The sequence below is a fragment of the Saccopteryx bilineata genome, chromosome 5 (assembly GCF_036850765.1).
Source record: "Saccopteryx bilineata isolate mSacBil1 chromosome 5, mSacBil1_pri_phased_curated, whole genome shotgun sequence".
Lineage (NCBI taxonomy): Eukaryota > Metazoa > Chordata > Mammalia > Chiroptera > Emballonuridae > Saccopteryx > Saccopteryx bilineata.
The window spans coordinates 104,692,318-104,712,910 of record NC_089494.1 but is presented as its reverse complement, the minus strand read 5'-3'; the positions used below and the strand labels follow the sequence as shown (position 1 = coordinate 104,712,910).

The 20,593-nt window shown below is 37.9% G+C and overlaps 1 protein-coding gene across 2 annotated transcripts in view; it reads right to left on the bottom strand.

Moving 5' to 3' along the window:
- DARS1 (aspartyl-tRNA synthetase 1) overlaps positions 1-20,593 on the bottom strand; it is a 63,097-nt gene that overhangs the window by 19,834 nt on the left and 22,670 nt on the right. For both annotated transcript variants that reach the window (XM_066233273.1, XM_066233272.1), the window contains 3 exons: positions 6,713-6,815; positions 4,018-4,098; positions 1,622-1,681 (listed from right to left, as the gene is read on the bottom strand). In XM_066233273.1, coding sequence (XP_066089370.1) covers positions 1,622-1,681; positions 4,018-4,098; positions 6,713-6,815 — 244 coding nt within the window. The remainder of the gene's footprint in view (positions 1-1,621; positions 1,682-4,017; positions 4,099-6,712; positions 6,816-20,593) is intronic.

Below are 20,593 nucleotides of genomic sequence, written 5' to 3'. Positions count from 1 at the left end.
AAGACAGTAAGAAAATCTAATTAAGTCAATTGACAAATAGAGGAAATAAATAAATGATACATCCTGAGTGGTTGCAGGGCTTAGCAGAGAACTTAATGCCCTATTTAGAGTGCTAGCTGATGTTGCCATGAGGGCCTAGTATTGCCAGATTCTTCTCCTACTTTTTAAGGAAAGCCATTTAGATCTAATGTGAAAACCCCTATTTTCCAATGGTGGCAATGAATTTAAATAAATAAAAAAAAAAAAAGGATATGAGCCAAAGCAGAATACTCTTTGGGCCAAATTCTAGAGGCCTAACCAGCAACTTGTTTGAACAAACAGTATTGGCAAAAACAATATAATGTTTAATTGCTGTGGCCAAAATGATGAAAACCGTGAGGTTTCTAGGCAGTATCAAGAAGCCTTTTGATTATTGCTTGCTTTCTCTATAGACTACAGATTTATATGAAAAAGGTAACAGTAGACAACAGCAAATAATCAGGCAAAACATCGGTGTACAATAAGGGCAGACCTGTATAATTGCAGAAGCATTGGAAAGAACGTATAAGGTTACAAAGAATTTAAGCTTTAGGTGTGTATGTTACGTAAAGGAGGAAGATGTGGTCAAAACATTAAGAAAGAAAGATGACATTGGTTTTACTACAATGATGAAACCACTGAACTCTCACTTGCACCAGGGCCAGAAAGGGGAACAAGACTATGAGATTACTACGTAAACCAAAGGGCCAACCACTTTATTATTAATTCTATGCTCAGATCAAATTTAGAGGACAGATCATGGACATAGACAACAGTGTGGTGACTGCCAGAAGGTGGGGAGGTGGAGGAGGTTATGGATGAAGACTTAACTTAGGGAGAGGGGTAAACACACAATACAGTGTACAGAGATGTGTTGTAGAATTGGGCACCTGAAACCTGTATAATTATGTTAACTAGTGTCACTCTAATAAATTCAATTTAAAAAAATTTTAAAGTTTAGAGGACTGAGGCATTAATTAATTACTAATCTTCACCAGGTTGTTCTAAAAATGTGCACATAATTTCTTCCACAATTTTGTAGTGATATTAATGGTTATTATGTTTCCACTTGCTCACTAACTTGTCTAAAACAGGCATCACCTGGAAGCAAGCCCTTTCACTGGCTTCATGTTCCTAAGTCATTTTAAAACATGCAAGTCAACATCCTGTGAACTACACTGCTCACAAACATTAGGGGATCAGGAAACATGCAGATACTCCAGTACTTTCAGCCTTTTGTACAGTGCATTTTCACCAATGAAATAAGTTGGTTTTGCATCTCATTTGCATAATCAAACAACTTTCTTTGACTTGTTTGCTTTTCTGATGTTCTTATTTAATTAAAAAAAATCAAATGCTTTTTTTTTTAGTGCTTCATATTCATTTTGAAATATCCCCTAATTTTTGTGAGCAGTATATTATTACTTGACTGTCCTTGTTGCCTGCAATTCTTTATAGGGAAGGGTCAGTTGGAAAGGTAAACTGTTTATTGTATATTATCATACTTACATAAAAGCAAATGGCAATTAGTTGAGACAGCTATGTTATCCCAGTCCCCCCCCCATTCCAGCATAACCATGTCACTTAAATAAATGAGGCATACCCTAAGATCAATGACTCTGTTGTCTAATCTTGTATCCTGGTTAACAGTAGCTCTTCCTTCCTAAAACAACAAACAAACAAAAAAACCCAGGTTTTACTTATTTTTTTCAGAACACAAAAGACGCTTTTGGAAGCCATTTTTACTTTTTTTCTTTTTTCTTTTCTTCTTACAGAGACAGAGAGAGAGTCAGAGAGAGGGATAGACAGGGACAGACAGACGGGAATGGAGAGATGAGAAGCATCAATCGTTAGTTTTTCGTTGCGCATTGTGACACCTTAGTTGTTCATTGATTGCTTTCTCATATGTGCCTTGACCGCGGGCCTTTAGCAGACCGAGTAACCTCTTGCTCTAGCCAGAGACCTTGGGTCCAAGCTGGTGAGCTTTTGCTCAAACCAGATGAGCCTGTGCTCAAGCTGGCAACCTCGGGGTCTCGAACCTGAGTCCTTGGCATCCCAGTCCAATGCTCTATCCACTGCGCCACCGCCTGGTCAGGCACCATCTTTACTTTTTAATGGCAGGTGTATTTATGTGCGTTAATATTATGGGCCAATCTGGATCCAAAAAACAGAAAGCAGGGCTAGCGATAGGTTACTGTTAGAAGAGAGATGGAATGAAGAAAAATGATAATGAACAAAGATTAAACCTTTTTTTTCCATCTCCTATCCCCAAAAGCCTTTAGAAGAATTAATAACTGCATCTTCATTGATTCCTGAATTTTACTGCTAAAGACTGAAGGAATAAAAGCTGATAGAGGAGGACACCAGTGAGACACTTTTCAAGTCTGTAAAGTCTACTTATTTTTCATAATACATTTCATTCTCATTCTCTCCTGACTATACTGAGCAGTCTTCCAAAGGCTTCATAATGTGTGCTATTACAACACAATGGATACAGATGCAAATAAGAGAATCTAACTGTTGCCTATTAAGCCAGGCATTACAAAGATCTGTACCTGTATTTATATTATTACTTTTAATGAATTAAATATTAAAAATTTTGTTTTAACTTTTAATATTGCAAATATTGACAGATTTCCTATAAAAACAAAAGCCCATGAGGTCAATTACTTATTTTTATTTATTTATTTTTTACAGAGACAGAGAGTGAGTCAGAGAGAGGGATAGACAGGGACAGACAGGAACAGAGAGAGATGAGAAGCATCAATCATTAGTTTTTTATTGCGTGTTGCAACACCTTAGTTGTTCATTGATTGCTTTCTCATATGTGCCTTGACCGCGGGCCTTCAGCAGACCAAGTAGCCCCTTGCTGGAGCCAGCAACCTTGGGTTCAAGCTGGTGGGCTTTTGCTCAAACCAGATGAGCCTGCGCTCAAGCTGGCAACCTCAGGCTTGACCTCAGGGTCTCGAACCTGGGTCCTCTGCATCCCAGTCCAATGCTCTATCCACTGCGCCACTGCCTGGTCAGGCTCAATTATTTTTTTAAGGGTATTTTTTTTTCTTTTGCATTTTTCTGAAGCTGGAAACAGGGAGAGACAGTCAGACAGACTCCCGTATGCGCCCGACCGGGATCCACCCGGCATGCCCACCATGAGGCGACGCTCTGCCCACCAGGGGGCGATGCTCTGCTCATCCTGGGCGTCGCCATGTTGCGACCAGAGCCACTCTAGCGCCTGGGGCAGAGGCCAAGGAGCCATCCCCAGTGCCCGGGCCATCTTTGCTCCAATGGAGCCTTGGCTGCGGGAGGGGAAGAGAGAGACAGAGAGGACGGTGCGGCGGAGGGATGGAGAAGCAAATGGGCGCTTCTCCTGTGTGCCCTGGCTGGGAATCGAACCCGGGTCCTCCGCACGCTAGGCCGATGCTCTACCGCTGAGCCAACCGGCCATGGCTTTAAGGGTATTTTAAAAAAAAATGTTTCCAAAGTGAGAAGGGGGGGCAGACAGACAAATTCCCGCATGTGCCCAACTGGGATCCACCAGGCATGCCCACCAGAGGCCATTGCTCTACTGCAGTTGGAGCCATTCTAGCGCCTGAGAAGGAGGCCATGGAGCCATCTTCAGTGCCCAGGCCAACTTTGCTCCAATGGAGCCTTGGCTGCAGGAGGAAAAGAGAGAGACAGAGAGAAAGAAGAGGGGAAGGGGTGGAGAAGCGGATGGGCACTTCTCCTATGTGCCCTGGCTGGGGTTCGAACCCGGGACATCCACACACTGGGCCTACGCTTTACCACTGAGCCAAATGGCCAGGGCAGTCAATTATTTTTAAGAGTATAAACAGATCTGTTGATCAAAAAGTTTGAGAATTGTTGGTGTAAGAATAAATTTAAATGAAAATGAAAAGCATATCAACAGGTACCCTTCATATAAAAATAGAGCACCAAGGTTTCAATGTTTCACAAACTAAACATACAGAGGAAGCACAGTGTTTCAAACATAATTTTTACCTCTTCTCCTTCTACCTCAGGCCGAATGGCATCATCCAGCTGTAGGGGCAAACGGGGTTCAGCCAAACTGATCACATAAATCTGAAAGTGAGAGGTTACCAAAAATATCACAAACACACAAAACCTGTTATCTTTTGCTTAAAAATAAAATCTACAATCGATTTAAACATGAAGCATATTTGCATACCTGAACCTACTAAGATCACACAGTATGGCACATGTTTTTTCACTTATCAAATGGGGTAATAATTTCTTGCCTACCTCCCTGGGCTGCTGAAACAGTCACATGAGATAACATGTACCAATCAAATACTTGTGAACTCTAAGTGTGTACCGATGTGATAGATCAGGAATAACTGCAGTTGAGGGGGTCTAGGTTTAAGGTGTCACTTTGTCACATAAAAGCTGTTGTTAGGTAAATCACTTAACCTCAGGACTTCAACATTCTACTCTGTAAAATGAGGTCTGAAGCTAAGAGTCAAATGGAATAATGAGAAAACACTTTGCTCATTTGAAATAAATTATTTATTTTTGAGAGAGAGAGAGAGAGAGAGGAAAGGAGAGAGAAGAGAAGCATCAATTCATAGTCATGGCACTTCAGTTGTTCACTGATTGCTTCTCATACATGCCTTGACCAGGGGGCTCAAGCCGAGCCAGTGACCCCTTGCTCAAGGCAGTGACCATTGGGCTCAAGCCACCGACCATGGGGTCATTATCTACGATCCCATGCTCAAGCTGGATGAGCCTGTGCTCAAGCCTATAACCTCAAGGTTTCAAACTTCGGTCCCCAGGGTCCCAGGTCAACACTCTATCCACTGTACTACTACCTGGTCACACTGAAATTAGTTATTATTATTGGTAACAGCATTTAGCCATTTTTTCTACTATCACTAAAGTCAGCCCAACTCTACTGTTCCTCTACCTCCTTTTCTCATGCTGTTTCTAAATATCTCTTCATTGCCTTCTTTCATTGAACATGTTGTGTCTCCTTTCCTGCTATTCTCCTGGTTGGGAGCATCTTAAGGGGGCATTCCTTTAAGGTTAAAATCCCTCAATATCCACTCACAGTAACAGCACATTTTAGTGCTAAAAAGCAGTTAGGTCATAATGAATTATCTACCCTTAAAAAACACGTTACCCTATTAATTATTCCCAACTATGCCTCGAAAACCTGCTAAAGCACAGGTAACTGGCTTGAAGCCCAAGGTTGTTGGCTTGAGCTCAAAGTAAATGGCTTGGCTGGAGCCTCCCAGGTCAAGGCATGTATGAAAAGCAATCAATGAACAACTAAAGTGCTACAACTACAAGTTGATGCTCCAGATCTCTCTCCCTTCCCATCTCTCTCATTCTCTCTAGCTTGCTAAAAAAAAAAAAATTAATTTATTAAAGTACTGAAAAAGATGTTGCTTGGAAGATAGGGGGTTGTTTTTCTTGGTTAGCATACCCTTACATTTGCCTTTACTAAGTTATATATTTCTTGGCAGAGTTGTCTTCAAGTGAGGAACAAAGAGAAGAAAGTAAATTGGCAAGTTAGGTCAGTAAAAAATGCAAGCTATTCTAAGTCTTGAAAAGTTCCATGACAACCAATTCCAGTTAAATAAACTTACTCCCAAATAGTGTGTGTACATGGGTCTTTCTGCATCTGTCTGTCTGTCAGTCAGTCTGCCTGACTGCTCTATCTTACCTATGCTCACTGTGTGCATAGGTAAGACCGAGCAGTCAGGTGGATTGCTTGAGAGATTAATGAGGCATTTTATAAACACAAACTAGGCCTGGACCCGAGAACTGCAGGTTCAAAATTACAGCGTTATTTCAACAGTACTAAGTATATTTGAATTCACTTCTAGTATTTTAAAAGGCAATGATAATGAACACTTTCAGTTTTTATGACGGAGAAGAAAATAGATGTGGGATAAATCGTGCATGAAAAGAGGTTACTGCTAGAATATAAGACTAATATGATATTTTCTCTTGATTTTTCTATAACGTAAACTATCAGAAAATGAATATAAGGTAATGATTAAAAATTAGTATAATTAATAAATGTTTAAAAGTATATCATAAGAAAGTTCATAACAAAATATTAATAGGTTCATCATAGTAAATAAGCTTTTTCAATGTGTTTTACATTTTTCCTTCCCTGCGCGACTATGGTAGATTGTTTGCAAAAATGGCTGCCATAATTCCTCCTGCTCTCTATACATGTCCTTTTCAATGATGGTTCCTTTCCTACCATCAAAAGGTAGAATCTATTTCCCCACCTCTTACATCTGAGTTTTGCCATGTCACTTGCTTTGACCAGTGAAATTCTTAGCAAACGTGACACAAGCAGAAGCTTGAAGTGTTTGCACACTAAGGCTTCCCTCTCTTGCTGCTGGTACCATGTCAACAAGTGTGGGCTAGCTTGCTAGATGAAGACAGGCCACAGGAAAAGATGTTCCAAAAATACCAGTGAATCCAGTTGATGCGTGATACTGATGAGCCCAATGCACAAAAAATTGAGCGAATAATTATTGTTTTAAGTCACTATGTATGGGACAGTTATAAAACAAAAGCTAACTGATTAAGTAATTTATAAATCTCAACATTTTATATCAACTTTAATTATTACGAAGACATAGATTTAACATGAATAAGTTATATGAACTACTCAAATCTATTTCTGTACACAAATTTATTTTTTGAAAAAAGTTACCTTTTGAACATGTAACTCTACATCTTGCTGTGTACAGCTTCCAATTTTCTGATTCACTCTTCTCACAACACCTTCTACATCTACGATGCTCTCTTTGTTGATGCTGTCAAAAGAAAACCTCCAACTTTAATCATCTCATCAGAGGGCTCAGAACTCATTTGTTGTTTCAAGAGGAAAGCTGAATATATTAAGCTCTTATTTAATAGATGAATTCAGTCTATTTAACAGTAAGCTCTTATGCAACACCCTTGGTGAGATACACTGAAGAGATGATTTTCTAGATGCCATAAATTTAGTAATCATTCATAAAATACTCTGGAATAAAAGGCAATAGGACCAGCAATGAATCATGGAAAGTAGGGAAAAGTCTTTCAATTATTTATTAAAGAACACTTCCTTTCCTATAGTTGAAATTTACTAAGATCAGCATTTACTATAACAAGAAACACTGGCTTCAATAGATGCAATTACTGCTAACGGAACTAAATAACAGAAGAAGGTCAACTGAATAGATTTCAAGGTAATAAAAGGACATTGGGGTGCTGCAATTAAATCCTTACTGCCCACACTTTCTGGATATATACTGTCATTGACTGCATTTATGGTAGACAACCTATTGGATTCTGTGATCTCATTTAAGAATGGCTATAGAAAGCTTAATATACACTAAGAGTAAAATAAATGCATTTTCTGGGCAGTTTAATTCTTTGGCAAACTTGAACTTTGCACAAAAGACACTCAAATTCTGAAATGGAAAACATGTATTAGGAAAATCTGGCCCGAACTCCTTGTTTATCTGTTAATGTCATAAACCCTAGTGAACTTTTATATTAACTTCTCATGGTTCAATTTCATACCCAGAATCTTACAAAACACATGACCAGAATCTAAACAAAGCAAAACAAAGATGTAACTCTCTTTTTTTAAGTGAGAGGCAGGGAGGCAGAGAGACAGATTCTCACATGTGCCTCAACTGGGATCCACCAAGGGCCGATGCTCTGCCCATCTGGGGCTACTGCTTTGTCACTCAGCAACCAAGCTATTTTGGCACCTGAGGCAAGGCCATGAAGCCATCATCAGTGCCCGAGGCCAACATGCTCAAACCAATCCAGCCATAGCTGTGGGAGGAGAAGAGAGAAAGAAAGAGAGGGGAAGGGGTAGAGAAGTAGATGGTCGCTTCTCCTGTATGAACTGACCAGGAATTCCCTATTGGGACAAGGCTCTATGGCTGAGCCAACCTGCCAGGGCCTAGATGTAACTCTCATAGTAAAAATTCTATTTCTTCTGATGAGGTATCAAGTTCTTCCTTAGCAGTTATGATGCTACCTGACAAGATTCCAGAAATCCAACAATGTTTATTTTAGGAAAGAGACTGCCACATACATTTCAATGAACATTTGCTCAGGGTTGGAAAAGGATCAAAATGAGGATAACAGATGAAAAGTGAAGAAAAAAATTTTCTTTCACTTCACTCTGCTACACTGCCTAAAATTCTGTATGTTACCATCTTAAAAAATCAGTAAGTACCCACATTTCTTGCATTTTCATATCTCCTGAACTAGGGCTTTAGCCTAATATCTAAAATGTTGTATACTGAAGAAACTATATTAACATCTATATACATTCATGTCTATATCTATCCCATTTGTAGACATGAATTTAGAAGAAAAATCATTAAAACAAAAAAGACAAATTTGTGAGAAAGGGTTATATTAGAATTTGCTAGTTAGAACTAATAAGTTATAGTGCATATAATTAAAATCAATATAAGAATAGGAATACTTGAATAAGCTATTGCCAGCATTAGATAAAATTCTACTTTATAGAAAATATCTAATGATTTTAACTGATATTGTATGTAAAGATGTCTTAATACTTTATAATGTATATACTATAGCTTAGCTATTACTATAAAGAGATCCTATTAAAGTTTCTCTTGTACATTTTGAAACTAACATGCCACTATGTCTACATTTTAAGAGAGGGTTATATCTAACAGGCAACTAAAAAAAAAATCCATGGTGAAAAGTAGAGGAACTCCTGAGTACTGTTTTATTGTAGGAGAAATGAATGAAGTAATATAAATACATCTTTTCAAGAGCTAAGTCACCTATTTTTATTATTTCTGCTATATAGTTTGACCCTACATATAATTAATCATTTTACAAATAAATTAGTATAGCCTTGATATTAAAAAACCCTAATAGGCACAACAGACTTCATGTCACCCATTAGAAACTGTCAATTTAATAGTTAACTTCTAGTGTAAACTGTGTTTAGAAAATAAAACAGATTTTTAGATTATAAGAAGCACCATTATTTACATAAAGTATTTTATAAAAATATTTAGAATTGGCTATTAAGTTTTTTTTTTTAAAAAAACAATGATAAAATATATGAACAATGCAATTATAAAACCTGCAACTTGGGAGAAAAACAAATAGTACTAAGTTATCTGAAGGAATAAAATCCCATCTTTCCAACACGAGCGCCACACAGTTTACTACTTAGGACCTCTCTAATAACCCAGAGACATCTTCATTATCCATAGTTCTCTCAATCTTGATTAAGTTTTTTCCTGTGTAGGGTACACAAGAAGCAGAAAATTTAAAAAATGTCTGGTGAACTATTAGAAATAGGCACAACTGTTAGGATTAAATAACAGTTGACTGATGAATATATATTAACAGAACAAAACAAAACAAAGAAAAACAGGGAAGTGGCTAAGAATCACATCGTTACCCAGTACATTAACAGAGGTTCACAATATTAGCCCTCTGTTACTAAGAAAAAGTTAAAAAGGAAAAATGTATAAAATAGACTTCAAAGAATCTGTTAAAATTGTCAAACTAGGTTCAGCACTTGAGGGAGGTAATCTTCAATCTAAAATAATGAGTAATGTCTATTTAATGTTTCTGAAAAAAAAATTAAAAGTTCTTAGCAAATCTCTATAGTACACTAAATTATTTGTCCCAAGTCTTCATTCCACTGTAGTGGTAGCATTCACCCATGGCTTCCCAGTAGACAGAAGATATTTCTCTGCCCCTAGAATTTGGTTTTATGGCCTTATTACTTGCTTATCAATGAGATATCAGCTGATCATAATAAAAGTCTCTGAAATAGTATATGTTTATTTATAGGTCATCATATATACATTGCAAACCAACAGTATATTTTATATACTGTAAAGATACTTTAAAAAACCAGATGAAATTTTACTGTAAAATATTAGGGTTAATTTCTTATCAAACAGAGTAGAATTTATCCATTCAAGTGAACATTGTTCTCTTCCAAGTGATGCTCAGGTAAGGAAGGCTGGTTTATAAACATGATTCAAAATCAGCACTGCCTGAAACAACCAACCTGAAAATGACTTATCTGAAATTAGCTCTTGCTTTTGTCACACATATCAGTTTTTTGGGTATCGATATCATTTATACCTATTATTTACTATCCTTTAGAAACACTGAAGACCATGACAGAAGTCTGGGTGGAAGAAGAGCAAAGACATTAAAAAAATGTCAAAAGAAAATAGCACTAGATATGCAAGGAAGTAACATGTTTTGAAAAGGAAAGAACAGTTAATATATCAACTATAGCAGTGGTCCCCAACCTTTTTTGGGCCACGGACCGGTTTAATGTCAGAAAATATTTTCACGGACTGGCCTTTAGGGTGGGACGGATAAATGTATCATGTGACTGATACAAGCGTCAAGAGAGAACCTTAGACGGATGTAACAAAGGGAATCTGGTCTTTTTTTTTTTTTTTACAGAGACAGAGCGAGAGTCAGAGAGAGGGATAGATAGGGACAGACAGACAGGAATGGAGAGATGAGAAAGAAGCACCAATCATCAGTTTTTTGTTGGGGCACTTTAGTTGTTCATTGATTGCTTTCTCATATGTGCCTTGAGCATGGGCTTTCAGCAGACCGAGTAACCCCTTGCTTGAGCCAGCGACCTTGGGTCCAAGCTGGTGAGCTTTGCTCAAACCAGATGAGCCACGTTCAAGCTGGTGCCTCAGGGTCTCGAACCTGGGTCCTCCACATCCCAGTCCAACGCTCTATCCACTGCGCCACCGCCTGGTCAGGCGAATCTGGTCATTTTTAAAAAATAAAACATCGTTCAGACTTAAATATAAATAAAACGAAAGTAATGTAAGTTATTTATTCTTTCTCTGCGGACCGGTACCAAATGGCCCACGAACTGGTACTGGTCCACGGCCCGGGGGTTGGGGACCACTGAACTATAGGATGAACACAGATAGAAGATATATCAACTATCGGGCTGAGTAGCTATCTCTGAACATTTTTGATAATTACACTATAAAATATTATACTTATTAAAAATTCCAATGTTAAATAAACATGTAAATTTAAAAGTTTAAGTCCCTCATTATATATCCAACCCAATCTTTCTATACATAATCACTGTTTACTATTTGGTCAATATGCCTCCACATTTTTTCTCATTTGCAAAAAATATGGAATGCTTCATAAATTTTCTAACAACATTCTACAGTTTTTGTTCATTTTCTCTGTATTTTTTAATGTTGAAGTATAGTTTTTTAATATAGCTCAAATAAAACTATCACTATTCCCACATGAATTTCCTTTTATGTTCCAGTTCCTCTGTGAAGTGCTTCAGTTAAATTTCACAAAGGCCCACAACGTAGGTAATAACATCATTTTACAGTTGAGAAAACTGAGACTAACAGGTCAGATACTTAGCCTAAGATCACATAACTAGTAAGAAAGATCATGTACAAATTATTGCAATGAGAGGTCTGTTGGACTCAAAAATTAGTACCAAATTTTAAATACTCCAGAATGTACCATCAGCAGTTCACTTTGAAATTACACATTCTCATTCTCAGAAGTTCATGAGCTGCCAGATTCTATAAGAAACTGGAAGAAACAGGCACTTCGTGAACAGTTTCCAACATGCCCCAGAATCATGCTGCCTTGTCCAGTTACGCGGATGCATCTGGATGTCCTGCTGCCGCCAGCCTCAACAGAGATTCATCAGAATCTTTGTATAAAACATGAAGTTATCAAGGTTATAGTTAACTTAGAAGAATTTAATTCCATAAACTAGATTAAAGCTTTATTTATTTATTTTAGAGAGAGAGATGGAAAGACAGGGATATTAATCTGTTCCTGTATGTGCCCTGATTGGGGATCAAACCAGCAACCTCTGTGCTTTGGGACAATGTTCTAACCAACTAAGCTATCTGGCCAGGGCCCATGAACTGAAATTTTGACAGCAGATTTTAGACCTACTTTTAAAGTGTATCTTTATCAAAATTTTCAATACCAGTAACTGTTCAAAGAAGTACTGACAAGGCCAAATACAGAAGTTCTGTTTCCTCCTACAATAGATAACTACTTCATTCCAACAAAGAGGTACAAACCATCTAGGTACCATTGGTCAGAGTTACAATCCACAACAGTATAATGACCTAGTCTATGTTCACCAACTTACCCTTATGATGCTCAAGGGGTACCCACCCACATGCCCACCCTCCTCTGGGCCTCAACTATAGATGAGTTATATATACATATGCTTCTACCACAGCACCTGTAACATGTCTCTGCATGCAACTGTTTATTTTTACCGTCTCCCTAAATTTAGTTCCTTAAGCGCGATGTGGCATTGTGTACCCAAGCCTCGAAAGTGCCTGCACCAGGGCAGGTGCTGAATAAGTTTTCTAAATTAATGAGACTTCTGAGTATTTTGGTATTCTACAATTTTAAAAGTTAATGTAGCAAACTAAAAATTTAAGTCACCAAGTAAACTTTTTATTTTTATGTAAAAAAGGAAAGAAAATAAACAAACCTGGTGCAGCTAGGTGACTCACATTAGCAAATGAGAAAGATACTTGTGACTCATCAGCTACCAATAAATCACTTAACCACATAATGACTAATACAAAGAACCCCCCCCCACAAATGTATAAAATAACAGTCTAAAAGTATCTTTTTAAAAGAATCCAAACATTTCTATGCTTGGAGGAAGGCGTTACATAAGTACAAATAACAAAATATAATTTTTAACTTTAACAAATGCTATTCAAACTAACTGTAGCCCTTATAGTAGTCACTATAACGTCGTCAGCTTTAAACTTCAGAAACTTGCATTTATATTCACTGAAGACTTTAATAACAGTCAATACAAAAAGCCACCAGGGCTGCCTTAAAAAAGAAATGTCTTTACTAGACTCAATTATGACTAATCCAGAGTATTCTGTTCATTACTTTATAATGGCACTAAATTAAAAAAAATTATTAAAAAGAAAAAATAGGACAACTTAATATCAATCATCTTCAAATACCAGTTACTAAATATTAGAAAACTAATGTCAACATAAGATGGGAATCCAGAAACACAGGCCTGGATATATCCCATATTCCTGCCTCCTCACAAATTTCATTTAAAGATCTCATATCATTTCGGATACACAATAAGGATCTGTTCTTAAAAGATATCCAGGGAGTGAAATTTGCCAGCCTTTCTATATAACTCATTTGGTTGCTTCATTTTTATATGCATTCAACCATGAGAACATTGATCTTTCCAAAAAATTAATTAAAGTAATGTAAAGAGTCCTATGGCACTTACATTCAATTGGTAAGTCAACTTTTCAGATTAGTGCATTGATGAATTGGCTATTCCCATGAAAGGTAATTTTGGGAAAAACAACTGACCCCACATTAGGCTCTAAATGTTGCTCTTAAAAACAATACTCAAAAGCTAGAGCAGTACAATCTAGCTAGTAAGGCAAAAATAAGAGTTTCAGATTTAATATGTAAAGTAAATGTTAAGATAGTTATCTACTTAAGATATTAAAAATGACCTCATATTTTGCCTTTTAAATGATTAGAAAACCCCAGCTGGAACTATCTGATTTGATATTTTTAATAGTGGAGTCCTTGCTTTATTCCACCTGGTATATGGCCAGAGGGAATAGTTAAATGCAGGGCCTCATGGAATTAACATATAAATACGATTATTTCTCCCACTTTGTTGTGTAGGAAGTTCACATGTTTTAAATGTCCAATCTCTTTGGGTAGCACTATTCAAATGAAAACACCTTGAGAATAAACAAACAGTTCTCAGGCACTGCTCTAGTTAAAGATAAACATTTCATATGTAAAAACTGACCTAAGACAGAATGAAAATTAAATGAGGATAGAAATAGCTTTTTCTCATGAACATATTTCTACCTATGCTATTTTCCAAACCAAAGATTCTAACAGAATGGTTTGTTGTCTCACTAACTAATGCGGCTAGCTTCTCAAAGTAAATGTTACTAAATATTCATTTTAATTAACTTATGTTTCACTGGTCCTCAAATTTCTTAAGATAAAAACGCCTAAAAGTAAGGATTTTTGATTTAGATAAATAATAGAATCTACCAAAATTTATATGTTGTTGTTCATGTGCTGTTTTTAATCATAATACAAGTGATAATATATTATGGAGAATTCAAAGAATTTCCCAAATTTTTCTTTTCTAATTCAAATTATACTTAGGAAATAAATAAATAAAAAAAAATAGCTCCTGAAGAATTCATAGAAACAATGGAAACAGGCAGCATAAACCTCCATTTTCATAATAAAGTACAATATAGTCTATTGCAGCGGTTCTCAACCTGTGGGTCGCGACCCCGGCGGGGGTCATACGACCAAAACACAGGGGTCGCCTAAAGCCATTGGAAATACATATTTTATTTAAAAATGTATTGTATAATAAATGTGTATTTATTTATTTAAAAATGTATTGTATAATAAATATGTATTTATTAAAAATATATTGTATAATAAATATGTATTTATTTATTTAAAAATGTATTGTATAATAAATATGTATTTATTTATTTAAAAATGTATTGTATAATAAATATGTATTTTCCGATGGCTTTAGGCGACCCCTGTATTTTGGTAGTTCGACCCCCACCGGGTCACGACCCATAGGTTGAGAACCGCTGGTCTATTGGGTCAACTAAGAAAATAAAATCAATTGTGCCACAAATACACAATAGACTCTTTAACCTCAGCGTTAAGATTACTGGGTCAGGAGTCTACAGGGCAGGCAGTGTGAGGCATTCCCAGGGCAGAAGAAACAGAGACATGAAACAGTGAATAAGGATGCAGTGACAGTAGTTCTAGGAATGGAACTGGGGTTGCATGAAATCAAAAGGGGACAGAAAAACTAGGAGAAACAGGGAGATTGATAAAAAGATTAGAAGTCTTGATGAAGTCCAATAGATTAGGAGGCATAAGAGAGGGAGAAAGGTGGAAATTACGGTTGGAGAGAATGACTACAGGAGTTTAAAATGAAGTTCTGAGGGGCAAAATCCAAGCTGTGGCCATAAGAGTGAGTTGTTAAAGTAATGGTGAAGATTGTGGAGAAAAATGAAGGAATTTTAAGTCCAAGGTGTTGGATACAGACACTTGAAAACTTTTAGAATGGGAGGAGCAGAATATCATCAGCCAGAAAAAAAAAAAAAAAGGTTTTTGGCAAAAATACCTATTTTGTTTGGGCTTTCCCAAACACTCAAAAGCAGTGGTTCTCAACCTTTCTAATGCTGTGACCCCGCAATACAGTCCCTCATGTTGCAGTGACCCCAAACCAAAAAATAATTTTGGTGGCTACTTCATAACTGTAATTTTGCTACAGTTATGATTCGGAATGTAAATACCTGATATGCATTATGTATTTTCCGATGACTTTAGGCGATCCTGCAAGGGTTGCGACCCACAGGTTGAGAACCGCTGCTCAAAAGGCTGGCACTTACACAATATACATTACTCAACATATATAAGCTTAGGAGATAATACCTGCTGCCTAGCCAAAAGACTTTCCCTTTCTTTATTGCTAATGGACCCGACCCTGTTCAGTATCACTGTACTCGGTCAAGTGTTCTAAGGGAACATTCATCATAGCTCTAGAGGGTGTCTTCTGCTTAGTTCCTGCCCACCCTGGGAATTTACTCCAGATTGATGGTGTCATTTTAGTTTCTTAAACTAAAAACTTTGAAGTCAATTTTCATGTTCTTTTCCTTACCCCCACACAGAAGCAGTCAGCAAACTGTTAAGACTGTTACATTTTTACCCACTCACTGGACAAACAGTTTTAAGTGCAGTCAGTTTTGCTATAACATTCATTTTGAAAATGTGAATTAATTCCAACACAATTGGTACACTAGGGCTCAATCTGAGCATATTGAGAATTTCCTGTTTATCTATGCCAGATTTCATCAGTAAGAAATACTAGGCCAATGTAGACAACTACTGTATATACTACTCTGGTGAACTAAGCCATGTAGGAATACATGAAACATACACGTCTCAAACATCTACCTATATTATAAGCCAAACCCATCCACATGGTGGTCCAACTTTCCCTCAGATTTCAGACAGAATTCCTCTACAATGTCACAATAATTTATGAGCTGCAATTCTCTGACACCCACTTCCATAAGGACACAGCATGTCTTTTTAAAGTGAAATTTCTACATAAACCTTAAATTCTTTATTGCATAATTTTGCATAGCAGTAATTTTTGGAATGCATCTGTTACATTACAGCAGAACTGACTGAATATCAGTACCACTCTACAACAAATTAATCTAAAAGGACACTCATACCTGAATGTCCCAAGATCTCTTTCCTTGTTGACAATAGAGCAATTCTAGGAGAAGATTTTAGTTTGTAAGAGTAAAAAGTCTCATGTGTTAAACAACAGCATCAGTTGTCCAGCCAAATTCTTTCATTTCTTTCCTGTACCCAGAATCTTAGTAAAGGATAAATTCTTACATTAAAATCTGAGTCCAAGTCCTGGCCGGTTGGCTCAGTGGTAGAGCGTCGGCCTGGCGTGCAGAAGTCTCGGGTTCGATTCCTGGCCAGGGCACACAGGAGAAGCGCCCATCTGCTTCTCCACCCCTCCCCCTCTCCTTCCTCTCTGTCTCTCTCTTCCCCTCCCGCAGCCGAGGCTCCACTGGAGCAAAGATGGCCCGGGCGCTGGGGATGGCTCCTTGACCTCTGCCCCAGGCGCTGGAGTGGCTCTGGTTGCGACAGAGCAACCCCCTGGAAGGGCAGAGCATCGCCCCCTGGTGGGTGTGCCGGGTGGATCCCAGTCAGGCGCATGCGGGAGTCTGTCTGACTTTCTCTCCCCGTTTCCTGGCTTCAGAAAAATACAGAAAAAAAAAAATTAAAAAAATTAAAAAAAAAAAATCTGAGTCTGTGGTCTTAATTTCCACATTAGTTGACTATACTACCCAGCTGCTTTGCTGAGTGACTGTTTTTTCACATCCAGAGTGTAAGAATGTGTAAGATGAACTGTGGCAGTGCTAACGATGATAAAAGAAAAAAAGACAAAAGAGTAAGCAAAAACGAATCTAATTAAATTTGCCTAGTGAGTTTTTATGTTTCATTTTTGTAATTGTAGCTATCAAATATTCTTACATTGAAATTATTAAAAAAAGTAACTTGACAAACATAAAATCTAGTTTCTAACTATCTTGACTGCCACTGTTTTTACAGCATACTTTTTAAAATTAAATTTTTTAAAATTAAATTTATTGGGGTGTCATTGATTACTGTAAGTTTCAGGTGAGCATCTTATAATATGACACCTATATACTCTATTGCAAGGGTCCCCAAACTTTTAATTTAAAAAAAATTTTTTTTCCTTTTTTTTTTTTTTCTGAAGCTGGAAACAGGGAGAGACAGACAGACTCCCGCATGTGCCCAACCGGGATCCACCTGGCACGCCCACCATGGGGCGACGCTCTGCCCACCCTGGGCGTCGCCATGTTGCGACCAGAGCCACTCTAGCGCCTGAGGCAGAGGCCACAGAGCCATCCCCAGCGCCCGGGCCATCTTTGCTCCAATGGAGCCTTGGCTGCGGGAGGGGAAGAGAGAGACAGAGAGGAAAGCGCAGCGGAGGGGTGGAGAAGCAAATGGGCGCTTCTCCTGTGTGCCCTGGCCAGGAATCGAACCCGGGTCCTCCGCACGCTAGGCCGACGCAAAAAATTTTTTTTCTATATTTTTCTGAAGCCGGAAACGGGGAGAGAAAGTCAGACAGACTACCGCATGCGCCCGACCGGGATCCACCCGGCACGCCCACCAGGGGGCGATGCTCTGCCCACCAGGGGGCAATGCTCTGCCCCTCCAGGGGGTTGCTCTGTTGCGACCAGAGCCACTCTAGCGCCTGGGGCAGAGGCCGAGGAGCCATCCCCAGCGCCCGGGCCATCTTCGCTCCAGTGGAGCCTTGGCTGCAGGAGGGGAAGAGAGAGACAGAGAGGAAGGAGAGGGGGAGGAGTGGAGAAGCAGATGGGCGCTTCTCCTGTGTGCCCTGGCCGGGAATCGAACCCGGGACTTCTGAACGCCAGGCCGATGCTCTACCACTGAGCCAACCGGCCAGGGCCATGGTCCCCAAACTTTTTACACAGGGGGCCAGCTCACTGTCCCTCAGACCGTTGGAGGGCCAGACTATAAAAAAAACTATGAACAAATCCCTATGCACACTGCACATATCTTATTTTAAAGTAAAAAAACAAAACGGGAACAAATACAATATTTAAAATAAAGAACAAGTAAATTTAAAAATCAACAAATTTACCAGTATTTCAATGGGAACTATGGGCCTGCTTTTGGCTGAGATGGTCAATGTGCTCCTCTTACTGACCACCAATGAAAGAGGTACCCCTTCCGGAAGTGCGGTGGGGGCCGGAAAAATGGCCTCAGGGGGCCACGTGTGGCCCGTGGGCCATAGTTTGGGGACCCCTGCTCTACTGTGTGCCTACTACCTGAAATCTAGTCTCCTTCTGTCACCATATGACCCCCTTTACCCTCTCTGTTCTCCCTCCAACTCCCTTTTTTTGGTTATCACCACTCTGTTGTCTGTATCCATGAGTTTTTAGTTTGTTCATTCTTGCTTTTTTTAAAATATAGTTTATATATGAATAAAATCATATGGTTCTTGTCCTTTTCCATTTGAATTATTTCACGTAGCATACCACTCTCAAGATCCATCGTTAGTGCAAATTGCAATATTTCATATTTTTTAATGACTATATATTTTTAATGACATTGTATATACATATGTGGCACATCTTCTTTATCTAGTCATCTACCAATGGATACTAAGATTGCTTACATGTCCTTGCTATTGTGAATAATGTTGCAACGAACATGGGGTATACCTTTACAAATAAATGTTTTCAAAAAATTTGGGTCAAATACCCAGAAGATTGATTGCTAGGTCATATGGTAGCTCTATTATGAAGTTTTTAAGAACCTTCATACTGCTTCCCAAAGCGGCTACACAAATTTACATCCCACCAGCAGTGTGAGGCAGTTCTACTTTCTCAGTATCTCTCAAATACTATTTCTTGCCATATTGTTAAATAGCCATTCTAACAGTGTAAGGTAGGATCTCAATGTGGCTTTGGTTTGCATTTCCCTTATAAGTAGTGATGTTGAACATCTTTTCATATATCTCTTGTCTATCTGTATGTCTTCCTTGGAAAAGTGTCTACTGAATAGGTCCTATGGCCATTTTTTAAGCCAGATTGTTTGGTGTGTTTTTTTTTTTGTTACTGTTGAACTGTATGAGTTCCTTATATATTTTGGATATTAAACCCTTACCAGAGGTATTGTTTGCAAATATCTTCTTCCATTCAACTGGCTGCCTTTTAATTTGTTGATTTCTTTTGCTGTGAAGCTTTTCAATTGGATGGAGATTCATTCTTTTATTTTGGCTTTTACTTCCCTTGCCTTTGGGGTTGAGTTCACTGAGATCCCCTGAGGCCAAATGTCCTAAGTTTAGTGCCTATGTTTTCTTTTATATGTTTTATTGTTTCAAGTCTTATATTCAAGTATTTAACTCATTTTGAGGTAATTTTTGTGTACGGTGTAAGAGAGCAGTCTAGTTTCTTTGGCATGTGGCTTTCTAGTTTTCCCAACACCATTTATTGAAGGGGCTTTCTTTTCTTCATTGTATGTTTTTGGCTTGTCTATAAAAATTTAGTTGCTCATATATGTGTGGGTTTATTTCTGGGCTCTCAACTCTGTTCCACTGGTCTGTATATTGATTTTCTGCTAATACCATACTGTTTGGATTGTCACTTTGGAGTAAGATTTGATTTAGGTAGAGGATACCTTGACTTTGTCTTTTTTTCCTCAGGATTGCTTTGGTTATATGGGGGTCTTCTGTGGTATACAAATTTGATGATTTTTCTGATTCTATTTCTGTGAAAATGCCATTGGTATTTTAGAGGGGCTGCTTTAGGTAATATAGCCATTTTAACTATGTTGAATCTTCCAATCCATGAATATGGAATATCTTTTCATTTCTTTGTGTCGTCTTCAGTTTCTTTTAACAATGTCTTCCAATTTTTAGTGTATAAGTCCTTTACTTCCTTTTGTAAGTTTATTGCTAGGTATTTTATCCTTTGTGTTGCAATTGCAAATGAAATTGTTTTCTTTGTCTAATTGCTCTGGCTAGGACTTCCTATAGCATGCTTTTTAACAATGATGTGGTTCCTTACAAAGGCAACTAACTCTTTAGAGTAGAAGGGACAAGTTCATAAAAATTACTGATGATTAAAAAAATTTTAAGTTCTCCACTGGAACTGATTTTAACATCAATTTATGACTCAACATAAATATATTTTTTATTACTCTATAATGAGTTATACTTTTTAAATCAAAATTTTAAATCACCAGTTTTGGTTCTCAGTATCTCTGGGCAGCAGTCATTACCACCCTCAAGAAACAAAACAGCTATCTACTTGAGGATATATACTAGAATAAGCTGCACACTCTAGAAGAGATATTTTTAAGGCAGAAAGCAATGGGGCTTCTCGTTCCCAGA